The 13833-nt window shown below is 34.1% G+C and overlaps 1 protein-coding gene across 1 annotated transcript in view; it reads right to left on the bottom strand.

Moving 5' to 3' along the window:
• Positions 1-13833, bottom strand: part of Mgat2 (alpha-1,6-mannosyl-glycoprotein 2-beta-N-acetylglucosaminyltransferase) — a 114763-nt gene that overhangs the window by 6352 nt on the left and 94578 nt on the right. Inside the window, exon 7 of the mRNA XM_090385256.1 lies at positions 13255-13344. Coding sequence (XP_090241382.1) covers positions 13255-13344 — 90 coding nt within the window. The remainder of the gene's footprint in view (positions 1-13254; positions 13345-13833) is intronic.

The following is a 13833-nucleotide window of genomic DNA, read 5'->3' as shown; positions in this document are numbered from 1 at the left end:
CCCATGTGGCTGGGACACAGTTAAAACCTATAGCTTTGAAGTCAAATTTCTAATCACTAGCTCAAAAAAAAAGAAAAAGAAAAGAAAAAAAGTCATCTTTGACACACTGCTTAAGCAATGATCATCCCAAGAACTAAATTTTTCATTTTCCTAAATACAGCCACGCCCTGGCTTACGTAACACTCTACTTACAGAAATTGGACTTTATGAAGTTTTTGCCAGCTGGTGCAAACTTAAAAAAATTTTTAAAATATAAAATAAAAAAAATGTGGAAACTTATTTTGCATCATGTAGGAATAAATGAAGGTATTGTGAAAATATCATAATGTGAACAGAATAATACTTTTTTTTTTTTGTTTTTTTTTTTTGGTAATTTGTTCCAAGACCTTGGAAGTTGAAATTTTCGCTATATAACTAAGCCATTTATCTCTCTAAAAGTTCACTTTTTATAATGGAAATTGCACTACACTTTCATTGTTATCATATGTTCAGTTATAAGAATCAATTTTGAACACCTTTGTGATATTTTTTTAAAATAGATTTCTGGAGGTCACCACCATAAAACAATAAAAACAATTTGCACTTTCCGGTTTATTGGACTTTCTGTTAGCGCAATCTATTATAAATAGGTAGTCAACTCAATTTTATTGCATTTGCAATAATACCAATAGCTGAAATTCTGTGAGTTTTTACGTTATAGTATTACGGGGAAATGAGTTCCCCTTCAGTGAAATCTTCAATTATATAAAAAACAAATTTTCAGAATCTTGTCTTCATTCCTATTTACTTATTACAATGGTGAAGGGAAAGGGACCAACAGAAAGTGCAAGTGCTGGCAAACGAAACAAAATTGATTTAGAAATGAAGATGAAAATGATTAAGAAGTAAGCAGGAAAGTCTGTCATCTATTGCATGGAATTAGGTCTCGCTGCTTCAACAGTGAATACTATTTTAAGGGACAGTGCACGTATAAAAGAATACATTAAAGGATCAATGCATTTAAGATCAACAGTGTTCAGGTGCTATATCGAAGATGGAAAAGCTATTAATAATATGGATGGAAAATCAAATTCAGAGGCAAGTGCCGCTGAGTCCAGTTGCCATCCAAGCAAAAGCAAGAAGTATTTATAAAGATATTAAGGATAAGTACAGCAGACCCCAAGCCACGAACTTGGCTTGGGGTCTGCCATACTTATCAAGCAGACCCCGTATATTCAGCGCAATGCCTGAACCTATTAAACTACCCGTGGCAAAAAACGGGTAGTTTAATAGGTTCAGGCATCGCACTGGTTTCCAAAACATTAAAGTATGCAGTGAATGTGCATACTGCATACTTTAATGTTTTGGAAACATTAATTTAGAGGATATTGAGGGCTGTGGATATTTAAACATTTAAATATCCACAGCCCTCAACTTTCGCAGCAGCATGCTTATCAGCTGAAGAGTTAATTCTGGCAATGGTGCTTGAAATGTAAAACTCTTTTTGTAATTTTATAATTTTTTTGGTGCACGAGATAAAAAAATTTAATAAATAATTCTATTTACATATTTGTCGAACATTTATTTTTTGCTACAATCAAATCTGCGAGTGCTGCATAAGCACTTAGGGAAATTCTGACACGTAAAATCCAACTTATGTAGTGTTCCATGGAATGTAACCCTTACATAAGTCGAGGAGTGGCTTATGGGTGATGTCAGAAATGGATTGGGAAATTTGGAAGGTTCAACTATACATAAGAAAAATTATGGTGTATATATTGCAAAAGAACTAAAGCCAATTTCAGTGTGCTCAAGTCCTACAACAACGAGAAGTGATCAAGGTCTAATAAGACTTGTCGTACAGAAGAAAAATGCATGGGATTCATATAAATTATCAGGCGACACAGAAGCCTATGGCAGATATAAGCTAGTCTGTAATCAAGTCACAAAGGAGGTTGGGCAAGAGAAGGCAGAGTATGAGAAATCTTTGGAAAAGGATGCAAAGATTTCTTTACTTATATAAACTCTAAAAATCAGATTGGTCCACTTGATATCAATAGTTTGACTGTAGGTGATCATTCTCAGATAGCTGCCAAACTAAATGAGTATTTTGCATCTACATTCACATATCATGAGTTATTCAAGGAGAAGGCCAGATGTTTATCAAACATCTGGCCTTCTCCTTGAATCATTTAACTCCAAAATCATTTAACTCCTCAAACAGGGAGTTAAATGATTGTAATAACTGAGAGCAAAGGGGAGGAGAAATTGTTGAAATTAAACATAAAAAAGGCACCTGGGGGTGGATGGGATCTATCCAGTTATATTAGAGGGGACAAAGGAAGTAAGCAAACCCTTAGCCATAATTATGACAGCAACCTTGGACTCAGGGGAAGTTCCATGGACTGGAAGATGTGCAAATTTATCTCCAATTCATAAAGTGAGATCAAAGGGTGACACGAGTAATTACCGAGTAAGTTTGACTTCTGTTCAAGGGAAAATAATGGAGTTACTGGTTAAAGAAGCACTGCAGGATCATCTAGACAAGACTGCAGTAATAATTCAGACACAGCATGGGTTTGTTAAGGGATAGTCTCGTCTGACCAATTTGATTGGATACTATGACTTGGTCCCAAAGGAACTGGATGCAAAAAATAATTTTGATATCATACAGTGGATTCCAGTTATTTGGGCCACCGGTTAATCGGGGCAGCAGTTTATTTGGGATAAATCTTAAAGAACAGAACCCAATCAAGAAAATAGCCAGGGTTTACTTCGCTTAATTGGAACAGCATGCCGTTTAATCAGGACAGGAGACTGCAGCACTTGAGATTACCCTACGATTGTCTCCAATACCATGTGCTTCGGTCGGATTTCTGTAGGTCACAACCATAAAACAATTAGCAGTCCCGTTTATTGGGCTTTTCTGTTAGTGCAGTCCATTATAAATGGATACTAAACTCAACCTTGTTGAATTTGCAATAATACCGACAAATGGAATTCTGTGGGTTATTATGGTGATATATGTTTACACTTCCATGAAATCTTCAATCTAATAAAAAAAAAAAAAAAATTTTCAGAATCTTCTCTTCATTCCTATTTTTTAAGTTTTGTAACTTGCTACTCTGTTCTCACTTGCACACATTACTTGTAATTTGTGTGCCGTGTTCTTTGTTATTGTTTGCTTATCTTTTTTTACTGTTTTAAATTTTAACCCTTCCCCCAAATGTCAGCAAACAGAAATATCAACTACTGTAGTTAGTATGTACATATTAATCAAGCTATGCATATAAGCGTAAATTTATTTTTATGTTGTTAACCTGTGGAAAATATTCTTCCGATTTTCACGTATCATTTAATTTTTTAATTGGTAAGGTAAAGTAATAAAGTGTAAATTTGTGTTTAATATATCTTTACTTTTATAGCCTGTGGATAATATTCATCATATTTTTCCCTAATTAGAATCGCTGTTTAATAGAATTAAAATTCAATTTACAAACGTGATCACATTGACGGGTGCTTACTACATATCGTATAGTGAATGGTACTATGCTATGATGAGTCCATTGTAACGTGATTTGATTGTACAGAGAATCAATCGTAAAGCGGGGGTCCACTGTACTTTTAACTATTTACGTGAAACTTTGCATAATTGGGGCAGCCACTTAATTGGGCCAAAATCCAAAAGTGTCCCAAATAACCAAAATCTACTGTATTTGGATTTCAGGATGTATCTTTTGATACCGTTGCACATAGAAGACTACTGTACAAATTGGAGCAGTATGGCATTAAGGGCAAGTTCCTGCAATGGATAAAAGGATAGTTGAGAGAAGACAGAGTGGTAGTCAACGGACACTGCTCTTCATGGACAAATACTATTAGTGGTGTCCACCAGGGTTCAGTGTTGGGTCCATTGTTGTTTTGTATATTTATCAATGATATTGATGAAGGTATATCAAGCTTAACGTTAAAGTTTGCAGATGATATAAAGGTTGGCAGGGTTGTTAGTAACAGTAATGACAGAATGCTGCTGCTGCGACAGGATCTGGAAAAGTTGCACAAATAGGCTGAGGAGTGGCAACTGAAGTTTAACATTGACAAATGCAAAGTACTGCATATGGGTAGCAGTAACCCCATAGAAATATACCAACTGGGTGGTGTTACACTCAGGGTAGGGGTAATCGTGAAGTCAGATATGAAGTTTTCTGAACAGTGCAGACAGGCTGCCAGAGTAGGGTCATGGGGTCTGGTCAATGACATACAGGAATTTTGCTAGCAGGGATAAGGACCTGACCATTGCCTTGTATAAGGCAATGGTCAGGCCACACCTAGAGTACTGCATTCAGGTCTACAAGCCTCATTTTAGGAAGGATGTAGAGTTGCTAGAACAAGTACAGAGAAGGGCAAGACTGGTTAAGGGAACAAAGGGGGTGCTCTTAGGAAGAAAGGCTTAAGTTCTGCAAATTGCAGCGTCTGGAGACTAGGCACCTGCGAGGTGATCTGATTGAGGTGTATAAGACCTTGAATGGATTGAGCAGGCTCAATGCTGATGGGATTCTTCCTCTTGCTCAGATTACAAACTTGAGGGAGCATAAACTGAAATTGAGGAAAGACAGTTGTAGAATAGATGAGTGGAAATTTGGCTTAAGCCAGTAGGTGGTTGATTGCTGGAACAATCTTCCATCCATCATTGTGGAAGTTGATAGCTTAAATAAATTCAAGGAAGTGGACAAACGTTTGGAGAGAATGGATGGGTGAAATGGTATTTATTTATTTTTTTTGGCTGATGCTGTATAAGCTTGCTTTCTTGCATCATATGCCTTTACTAATGCTAAAAGTTAGTCTCAGGACAATGACCATTATTTCCTGAGTGGATGCTGTTGGCTTTGCTGCTATTCTGGTTTTAAGTCTTTCTGACTATCTCAGGAAGAAGTAAGTCCCAGTCATCACTGGCATTATATGTGCTGATGTTACTGTAAAATCTGAGATGTACTTGTAGTGATTCCACAAAAAAGTATTTGATGTGTTGGTGTTATCATTATTAGTGGTGTTATTCAACTGGAAGTTTCTGTTGCTGTGAGTAGGGGTTTAGGACTTTACTGGACTGAACTTGGTCATTTGTATTTTTAACTGATTACAACATGTACACTTTCATTTTAAAATATATCTCAATACAATGAAATGCAGTGTTCCTTTATTAGTACTAATCATACCTATATTTTAGCAATATTCTTCAGCTCCTTCATTATCAATAAATAGACATATTAATAAAAAAGTTTTAAGCCCTATATTATAATAAGGATATACAGATTTTTGGGATAGTCTGTACATTTTACTTCATATTATATTTTTGTAAAAAATAAATTTTTGATACTATAATGCAGATTCAATTCAGGCTATTATGATGTTGCATAATGTAGTAGTAGTGGCATGTGATGCAAGAAAGCAAGTGTATAAGCTTATGCAGCATCAGCCAAAAAAAAAAAAAAAAGTCATGCCATTCCCTCCAAATGCCTGTCCAGTTCCTCCTTAAATTTATTTAACCTATCAACTTCCACAACGACAGATGGAAGTTTGTTCCAGCAATTAACCATCTGCTGGCTAAAGGCAAATTTCCAAACATCTGTTCTACATCTGTCTTTTCTTAATTTGAATTTATGCCCCCTTAGATTCGTAATCTGAACAAGTGGAAGGATCCCATCAGAATTCAGCGTGCTCAGCCCATTCAAGGCCTTATACACCTCAATCAGATCACTGTGCAGGTGCCACTGCAATTTGCAGAACTTAAGCCTCTCTTGATAAGAGGATCCCTTCATTCCCCTCACCAATCTTGTTGCCCTTCTCTGTACACACTCAAGCAAATCTACATCCTTCCTAAAATGAGGCCTCCAGACCTGTACGCAGTACTTAAGGCATGGCCTGACCATTGCCTTATACAGAGGGACAATCACCTCCTTTTCCCTGCTAGAAAAATTCCTATATATCATTGACAAAACCCTATGACCTGCCCTGGCAGCCTGTCTGCATTGCTCAGAAAACTTCATATCTGACTGCACAATTACTCCCAGGTCTTTTTCATTTTCTACCACCTTAAGTGTAGTACCACACAGTTGGTACGTTTCTCTGGGGTTACTTCTACCCATATGCAGTACTTTGCATTTGTAATGGGCACACTCTGAACCTCAATGAAGAAAACAAGAGAAAATCTCATGATCCTTCACATTATCTAGCTGCCCTTAAGCTAATAGAAAGCATATAAGTTGTTGATAGAATTCCTTTAATAAAAACATTAAGCACAAAAAATAAACTTGCTGATCATGTTCAGATTTTTAATACCTTTAAAGGAATATTTAAAGGATTGATTGATTGACTAATGAAAGAATCAACCTACTGGTAAGACTGTTTGAGTGGTAAATGTGCTTTGATGCCACTCACATCTCATTCCCATTACAAAACACTAATATATAGCCAAGTCAAATGTACCACCTAATTATCAATATTGATAAATCCTTTCTCATTTTAACTAGATCCTGTGGGCAAATAATATAATTTAGAAAATAATCATGCTCAATAAGGAAATTAACAAGAGCAGAAAATTGTTGCTAACTCTAATTGAAAGTGAAATGGCAAGACAGTGACTTTCCATAGATTTATCAATATAAATGTTTCTTAATCTGTGGTCTAGGAGCACTAGCAGATGCTCCATGCATTGATCAAAGATCAGTAGACTGATTCTATATTTAAAAAAAAAAAAAAAAAAAAAAAGCTACTTTTATTTATTTTTTATTGTAAACATGTTTCCTTGGATAACACCACAGTTATGGATCACTACTTTATATCAATATTCAAGTCATTATTTGGAACAGTTTGTGTTCAACTGCATTCAACTTTGCAAGAATCAGTACTTAGAATGGTACATAACAAAGCAACAGCCTCGGAATGTTTTGTTCCTTTACCTAAGCCTGCAACAAATTATAGAATTGAAAGAGGCACCATATAACTTAACAATATTAATTATTAACTGATGAAAGGTTAGAAGAAAAAAAAATTATTCAATGTCACTGGCTGAACTGTGGAACAGTGGTTTCTTTCATTACTAATAATCCATTCTCAAAACTAAAAATTCTGTGGGAAACAAAACAGTTTCAAGTGCTTTTCTCTAAAAAGATCTTTTAGATTTTAAAATATTAATTTCAAATAATTTAAATATTTCTTTTATGTTCCACATATCAATCACAATGAAGAAACACAATGCCATGCTTTACTTGAGTTCACCAGTTAACGGCAAAGAAAACATGTACTTTGCAGCTTGTACATGCCCAAGCATTGCATTACTGTGGGAACAAGAGGTTATTCCCCCCATTACTCACCTATAGTGACTGGGATTTCAAAAATAGGGGCATAAAATAACAGAATATTTATTTTATGAAAAATAAATAAATCATCACCATGTAACAATTTTATCATTTATATAAAAAACATTTTCACAAATGACAGCAGGTATGCTACTCATCATTTTTTTTTTGGAAAGGTCCCAATCAACTCCAGTCAATGGGCTGTGGAATGAATTTTTTAAAGGTCTTTTCACTAGGGATAGTAGTTGGCTAGTCTCAGATGGAGATGGATGTTTTTCCCATCACAAAACAAGCAAAACTAATCTGTGAATTCATGATTCTACAGTCATAAATACACACCAACTTATACTGTGGCTTATAATATGGTTTAGTTGTATAATAAATAGACATCAGATAATATGTACTGAAAAACAGATGAAATATGCATGAAAATATGTGCCACAATTCCATTATATGTGATAACACTTATTTTTTCATTTAATCCCAGTTTATCTACTTGAAATGGAAGTTCCTATTCGTTTCCATTAACACAATTCCTCCATTTTCCTTAAAATATGTAATCTGGATTTTTTTTAAACACATTATCAAATTTATGTTAATGAACTGATGCTATTATATCACTTAGTAGATTAAGTAATTTATTACCAAAATGATGCAATTTTAAAGTAATTGAACCACCTCAATACCAAAGAAACTATTTATGGCTACATTTCAGGAACTCTGTTTCCCCATCTTTAGGTTTATGGGGGGATAGAACATTGTGAAGTGGTCCTACAAGTTTTCAATTTGATAATGATAATTTGATTATTTTCAATACAATGTATTCTAATTATAACGGGGTTGCCTATAATTTAATTAACTCAAATTAATAAAGATAGTTTATGAAAAATCCCTAGAATTACTCTCAAAATTAGTTGGAAGGGCTTACATGTTAACATGATCTGAGCATGGTGGAGTCTCTTGGTTCTGGTTGGGAAAGCCTGGGATCGAAGGAGTGGGCTAACTGTTGTTTATATAGATTAATGGGAGTTATTGCACAGCAAACTTGGCAGATTTTGGGTACAGGGATATATTATTGAGGGAGATTAGGATGGTTCCAAGGTTAAAGGGGGGGGGAGGACCAGTTTTTGAGAGTATATCCATGGATGTTTCTAAACTTTTTTAATCTGTTATTGATTATTAGATCGACATATGTAGTATTTAATAATTGAGTGCATTGTACTGCTATTAAAACTAAGTTAAATTAAATTAGAATGTCCATATAAAACTAGTACGATTATTACAATAATGATAATGATTATTTGTTGATATTAATTGCTTATTAAATTTAAGTTAAGGTTTGAAATTAAATTTTAACTGGGACTTCCTGGATTTCCTTATCAAGAGGTTTGGATTTTTTCCTGAGATATCTGTATAGGAAAGGTCGTAATAAATGTCTTGGAAGTTAACTCCTTGATTGCAGAGCTTCTGAAACGTTTTATGAAGTAGGCTTCTTTGAAGGCTCTTCTGGAGTAGGATGAATCTGTTGTTAGAACTACAGTGTTGGAAAAATCCCATGCGCCTCATTATGTTTTAACATAAGCAAGACACTCAACATACCAGAATCAAGAAGTCTGAAACAGCAGCACATGCCCTTTCCTCTGCAGGAAAGGGAGTGTACTGTTTAATATAATTAATTACTTATTAATTTTAAAACCTTAAATTTAATAAGCAATTAATCAAAATAATAATTATTGTTATGATTATTACAATAATGATAATTTTATATGGACATTGCAATAATTTGATATTTAACTTAATTTTAATAGTAGTACAACACTCAATTATTAAATACTTCATGTTGATCTAATAATCCATAACAGATTAAAAAGTTCAGAAATATTCTAAATTTTGGATATACTCACAAAAACTGGTCCTTCCCCCAAACTCAGAACCATCCCAATTATAGAGGGAGCTCTATAATATATCGCTGTACCTAAAATCAACCAGGTTTACCATGCAACCTCCCATTGGCTACACCAAATCAACTCCCAACCTATAATATAAACAACAGTCGATCCACTCCTTCTACCCCAGTCTTCGCAAACTGGACCAGAGACTCCAGGCCCAGATCACATTAATAGGTAAGCCCTTCCAACTAATTTTTGAGAGTAACTAGAAATTTTTCATAAAATATCTTGAGTTAATTATAAGTTAATAATTATAAGCAAAAATGTTATAATTATACATGTAAAAGATTATAGCATAATTAGAATACATTGTATTGTAAATAATCAAATTTTTATTATCAAACTGAAAACTTGTATGATCATTGCTCAATCCATAGGCCTGAATACAGGAAACTGAGTTCCCAAAACATAGCCATAAATAGTGTTTGGCATTGAGGTGGTTTAATTCCTTTAAAATTGTATCATTTCAATAATAAATTACTTAATCTACCACATGATAGATTAAGTGTAGTGTCTATCAATTCATTAATATAATAATGAACAAGCATACAGATCCCCTCTTCCAAGTTATTATCAAATTTATTCTCGTTTTCTCTACTGTGTCTTCAAGTATGGTTGAAATATCTAATTTTTCTTCCCCACTCAAAGAAAGTCCCATTGCTTCAATTTGATTACAGATAGGTATCAAAGCAAAATGAGTTTAATGTGCCCAAAAAGAGAAGCTACCAATCTTTATGTTAGCTGCACTAGCTGATTTACCTGATCTCTTTGAGGCTATTAAAAAAAAAAAAAAAAATTACATGGACACTAAATGTGTATAAACCAAAGATACACTGAAAAAAAAAAAAAAAAAAAAAACTGTTGGGTGGGTACTGCAGTATAACAACACTATTGGGTGATACTACAGTATAACAGTTCCTAAATTCTTCCTAAGAGAAGAAAAGAGTGGCACCATGAAGTAACTGCTACAGTATATTTTCCACCTACAGCATTAAATGACCAAAGAAAGAGGAAACTTGCCAGTGCAAACAGCTACAGAAAATTAACACAGAATTGCACATGAGCACAAAAAATAACCTTTGGGGCAATAAACACGCACTTTGAAAATATCTTCTTGTCATAAATTGAAAACAAGAAAAGAAAATTCACAATATGGATTTTTTTTTTTTTTTTTTTTTTAAAGAATCTAGGCTTTTCATGACATAGAACTGTTATTTCTATGTGTAAAATGCATTGTGCTCACTTAAGAATAAACTGAAATTGGGACACAAAGTTTCACATTAAGATTTCCAAAACTCATGGATATCAACCATACATTTTAAACATAATGTTGTTTTCAGGTTAAGCTCATTTTTCTCTTATAGAGCCTCTTATATATGAAATGATCGGGTGGATCCGATAGAGAGTTATGTAAACAAAATGCTCATTTTGGAACTTTAGAAATTCTCACATTATTAATAGAAAATCCCTTGCATTCTCAATGAGTTACAGGATGGCATGCTGTTTCCACTATTGCCACCTTAGCATGTGTTCAAAGATTTTTCTTTATGAGTCACAAAGTTGAAATCTTATTCCAGGTAGATGGCCAGTTAGTTTGTTTGGTTTTTAGGAGTATTAGCAACTAAGGCCATATTGCTCCGGGGATATGCGGTGGACATTCCCTGACCTTTCCGCATCCTCCGTATTTGGTGGTGACGAGCTCGAACCCCGGTCTAATCAAGAAGCGTGTGCTACGCACTACTGCTCCTTCCCACCTGGCTACGGAGGCGCCTCCAGGTAGATGGCACAATGCCTCATATTGTGTTAAATTGTATTGAAAACACCTGGAAACAATACTCTCAAAAATATTTCCTGAAATTAGTGTTAGAGATTTCACTTTGCCACTTATGTCAGCTTAACCCCAAATGACTATTCTCCATGGATATCTTAAAAAAAAAAAAAAAAAAAGTTCAAAGCTAATCCTCACAGTTTATAATCAGGGGTTTCTCCCCTGATTATGTTAGTTGTCTGGCAGCACCAGGGGTTTTCCCCATGTGGAGATGGGGAAAAACCCCTGGTGCAATCAGACAACTAACACAACAACACACAGAGTTCATAATCTAAGACACCTCTTGCATTTTGTAAGAGGTATTTTAAAGTTGCACAGAAACTTTAAGCTGCGCTACAGAATCATTTTTAGACAACTTAAATGTCTACAATAATTTTAAATAAATACTGTAATTAACAAAGAAAAAAATTAACAAGTATAACCATGAGATGAATGTTATTTTTCATAAGTACAGTAGACTCGATTTTCCGGGATAGAGGGTGAAAAACAAATCCCGGATAATCGATTTCCCAGTTAATCCAAAAATACAGAAGTCCCCGACATACGTAAGAGATACATTCCAGGACTTCTTACTTCATCGAGTCATTCCATAGTTATGGAATGACCAATATGTTATTAGTCATTCCATAACTATGGAATGACTAATTTTACATTTTACTAAAGCACATTTGTTATTAGTCATTCCATAACTATGGAATGACTAAAAACATATTGCTACTATATTATTATTGACAAATCTGAATTCAGCGCGATACTTTATTGTTAGTTTAATTTTCTGATCGAAATCTATCGCTTTCCTTTTCTTGGTAGATTTAGTAGTGCTGCTGTCACTTATTCTCTTAGTCGGCACCATGATAATGGTCAAAATGAATTTTCTGTAAAGAGCTTCACAGGGTTAAGGCAAAAACTCACTATTATCACCCTGCGCAAACTCACATTTTACTAAAGCACATTTCTTGAGATCACTACCAAAAAACAATTTGCACTTTCCAGGTTATTGGTCTTTTCTGCTAGTGCAATTCATTATAAACGGTTAGTAAACTCGATCCTATTGCATTTGCAATAATACTGACAGCTGAAATTCTGTGGGTTTTTATATTATTATATTGAAATGTGTGTCCCCTTCACTGAAATCTTCAGTCATATAAAAAAACCCCATAAATAAATTGTAAGAATCTTCTCTTCTTTCCTATTTTTTTGCTTGTTACTCCGTACCTCACTTGTGCAATTTGTGCGTGCCGTAATCGTCATTATTAATGGCTTATTTTTTGTTATTATTTTTTTTTTAATTTTACAATCCTAAAAAAAAATTTGAGTGAAAAAAAATTATGTAAGTCTGAAGTTGCGTAAGTCGGGGACTAACTGTATCGAAAAATGTTCAGCAACCTACGTAAAAAATATGGCAATAAATAAAAAAAAAACCAAAAGCTTACCACGTACTACTCTCATGTCCAATACGATGCTTCCCTTTATTTTTTTGCGATGCCGATTTTAATCTAATAGCATCCCTTTATTTTTTTATGCTGTTGCGTGTGGTTTGGTCACCAACATTATAATGATTCATCATTAAAGATTTAACGGATGCACCGTTTTCAAACTTTTCAATAACTTCAAGTTTTTGTTTAACTGAAAGCGCAACTCCTTTGCATTTACCCATCATTTTCACAATTTCTAAACAAAAAAATAAAATTATTTACTATAAAAAAAAAAATTTGTCATCCATGACATAACGAAACAAAATGTCTTTTTGTGGTGAAACGGAACACAACAATCGACGCGACGCGCTAAAACAAACTAAACATTTCTTCTCTTTTTTTTTTTTTTTTTTTTGAGCGGCAGATGTGAACACAGCAGGGGTTGCAAGATAATAGGTACATTAATCTCCCAATGACGACTTATAATGTCGCTTATTTACGACTTGCAAAACATCTGTTTATACATATTCTAGTTAGTACTTGAATTTTACAATTTTTGGTTGATTTTTTTTATTTTTTTTTGGAGTCTTGAAGTGTCCCAGTTAATCCGATCCCGGTAAATCAAGAGTCTGCCGTAAATGAAATGAAATGATCTGATGGAAATTGTTGTGGGGAGGGATAAAATTTAAAATTTCATGAACTCACTAATTTCTTATATTTCTACAAACCTTGGCACATTTTTTCAGCTGATTCCACAATGACCTGGTAATAACCATTCCCATGTTATGTTTACTTGAAAGCCATTTGACCATTTCTACCTAAAAATTAAGATTTCAAGGAATTAAAGATTTTGCAATTAACATCATGCTTTATCTGCAAAATTTTCAAGTTTAAAATAATAAAATAATCTTCAGGTTGAATATTATAGTACAAAAGCCAATATTTACATTGTCACTGTCTTTATCTGTAGTGAGGAAAGATGAGAACACCAGTTGGCAAGCCACTAATGTATGGCTACACTGTTGCTCTTGTCTATCCCATAGTTGATGTTCAAATAAACAACATTCTTTTCGAAGGTCTTAATAAGGGGTTCCTGTCTAGCTTCAAGGATTATTGAATTAGACAAGGTCCTGGCAGGAGTATCCAAGGGAAGAGAGCAACATACTAAAACTGCCAATTGAGGTTATTGTTTTGTGCTTAGTAACCAGGATTGAGAACAAAAAAATAAAAAAAAGTGTACAAAACTGATGCTTCCACACACAAGGATAGCATAGGCATATGATGCAAGAAAGCAAACTAATGCAGCA

This window comes from Mastigoproctus giganteus, chromosome 11 (assembly GCF_048544385.1).
Source record: "Mastigoproctus giganteus isolate SK-2022 chromosome 11, ASM4854438v1, whole genome shotgun sequence".
Classification (NCBI taxonomy): domain Eukaryota; kingdom Metazoa; phylum Arthropoda; class Arachnida; order Uropygi; family Thelyphonidae; genus Mastigoproctus; species Mastigoproctus giganteus.
Note: the sequence above shows the minus strand (reverse complement) of the source record. Positions and strands in the feature narration are given on the sequence as shown.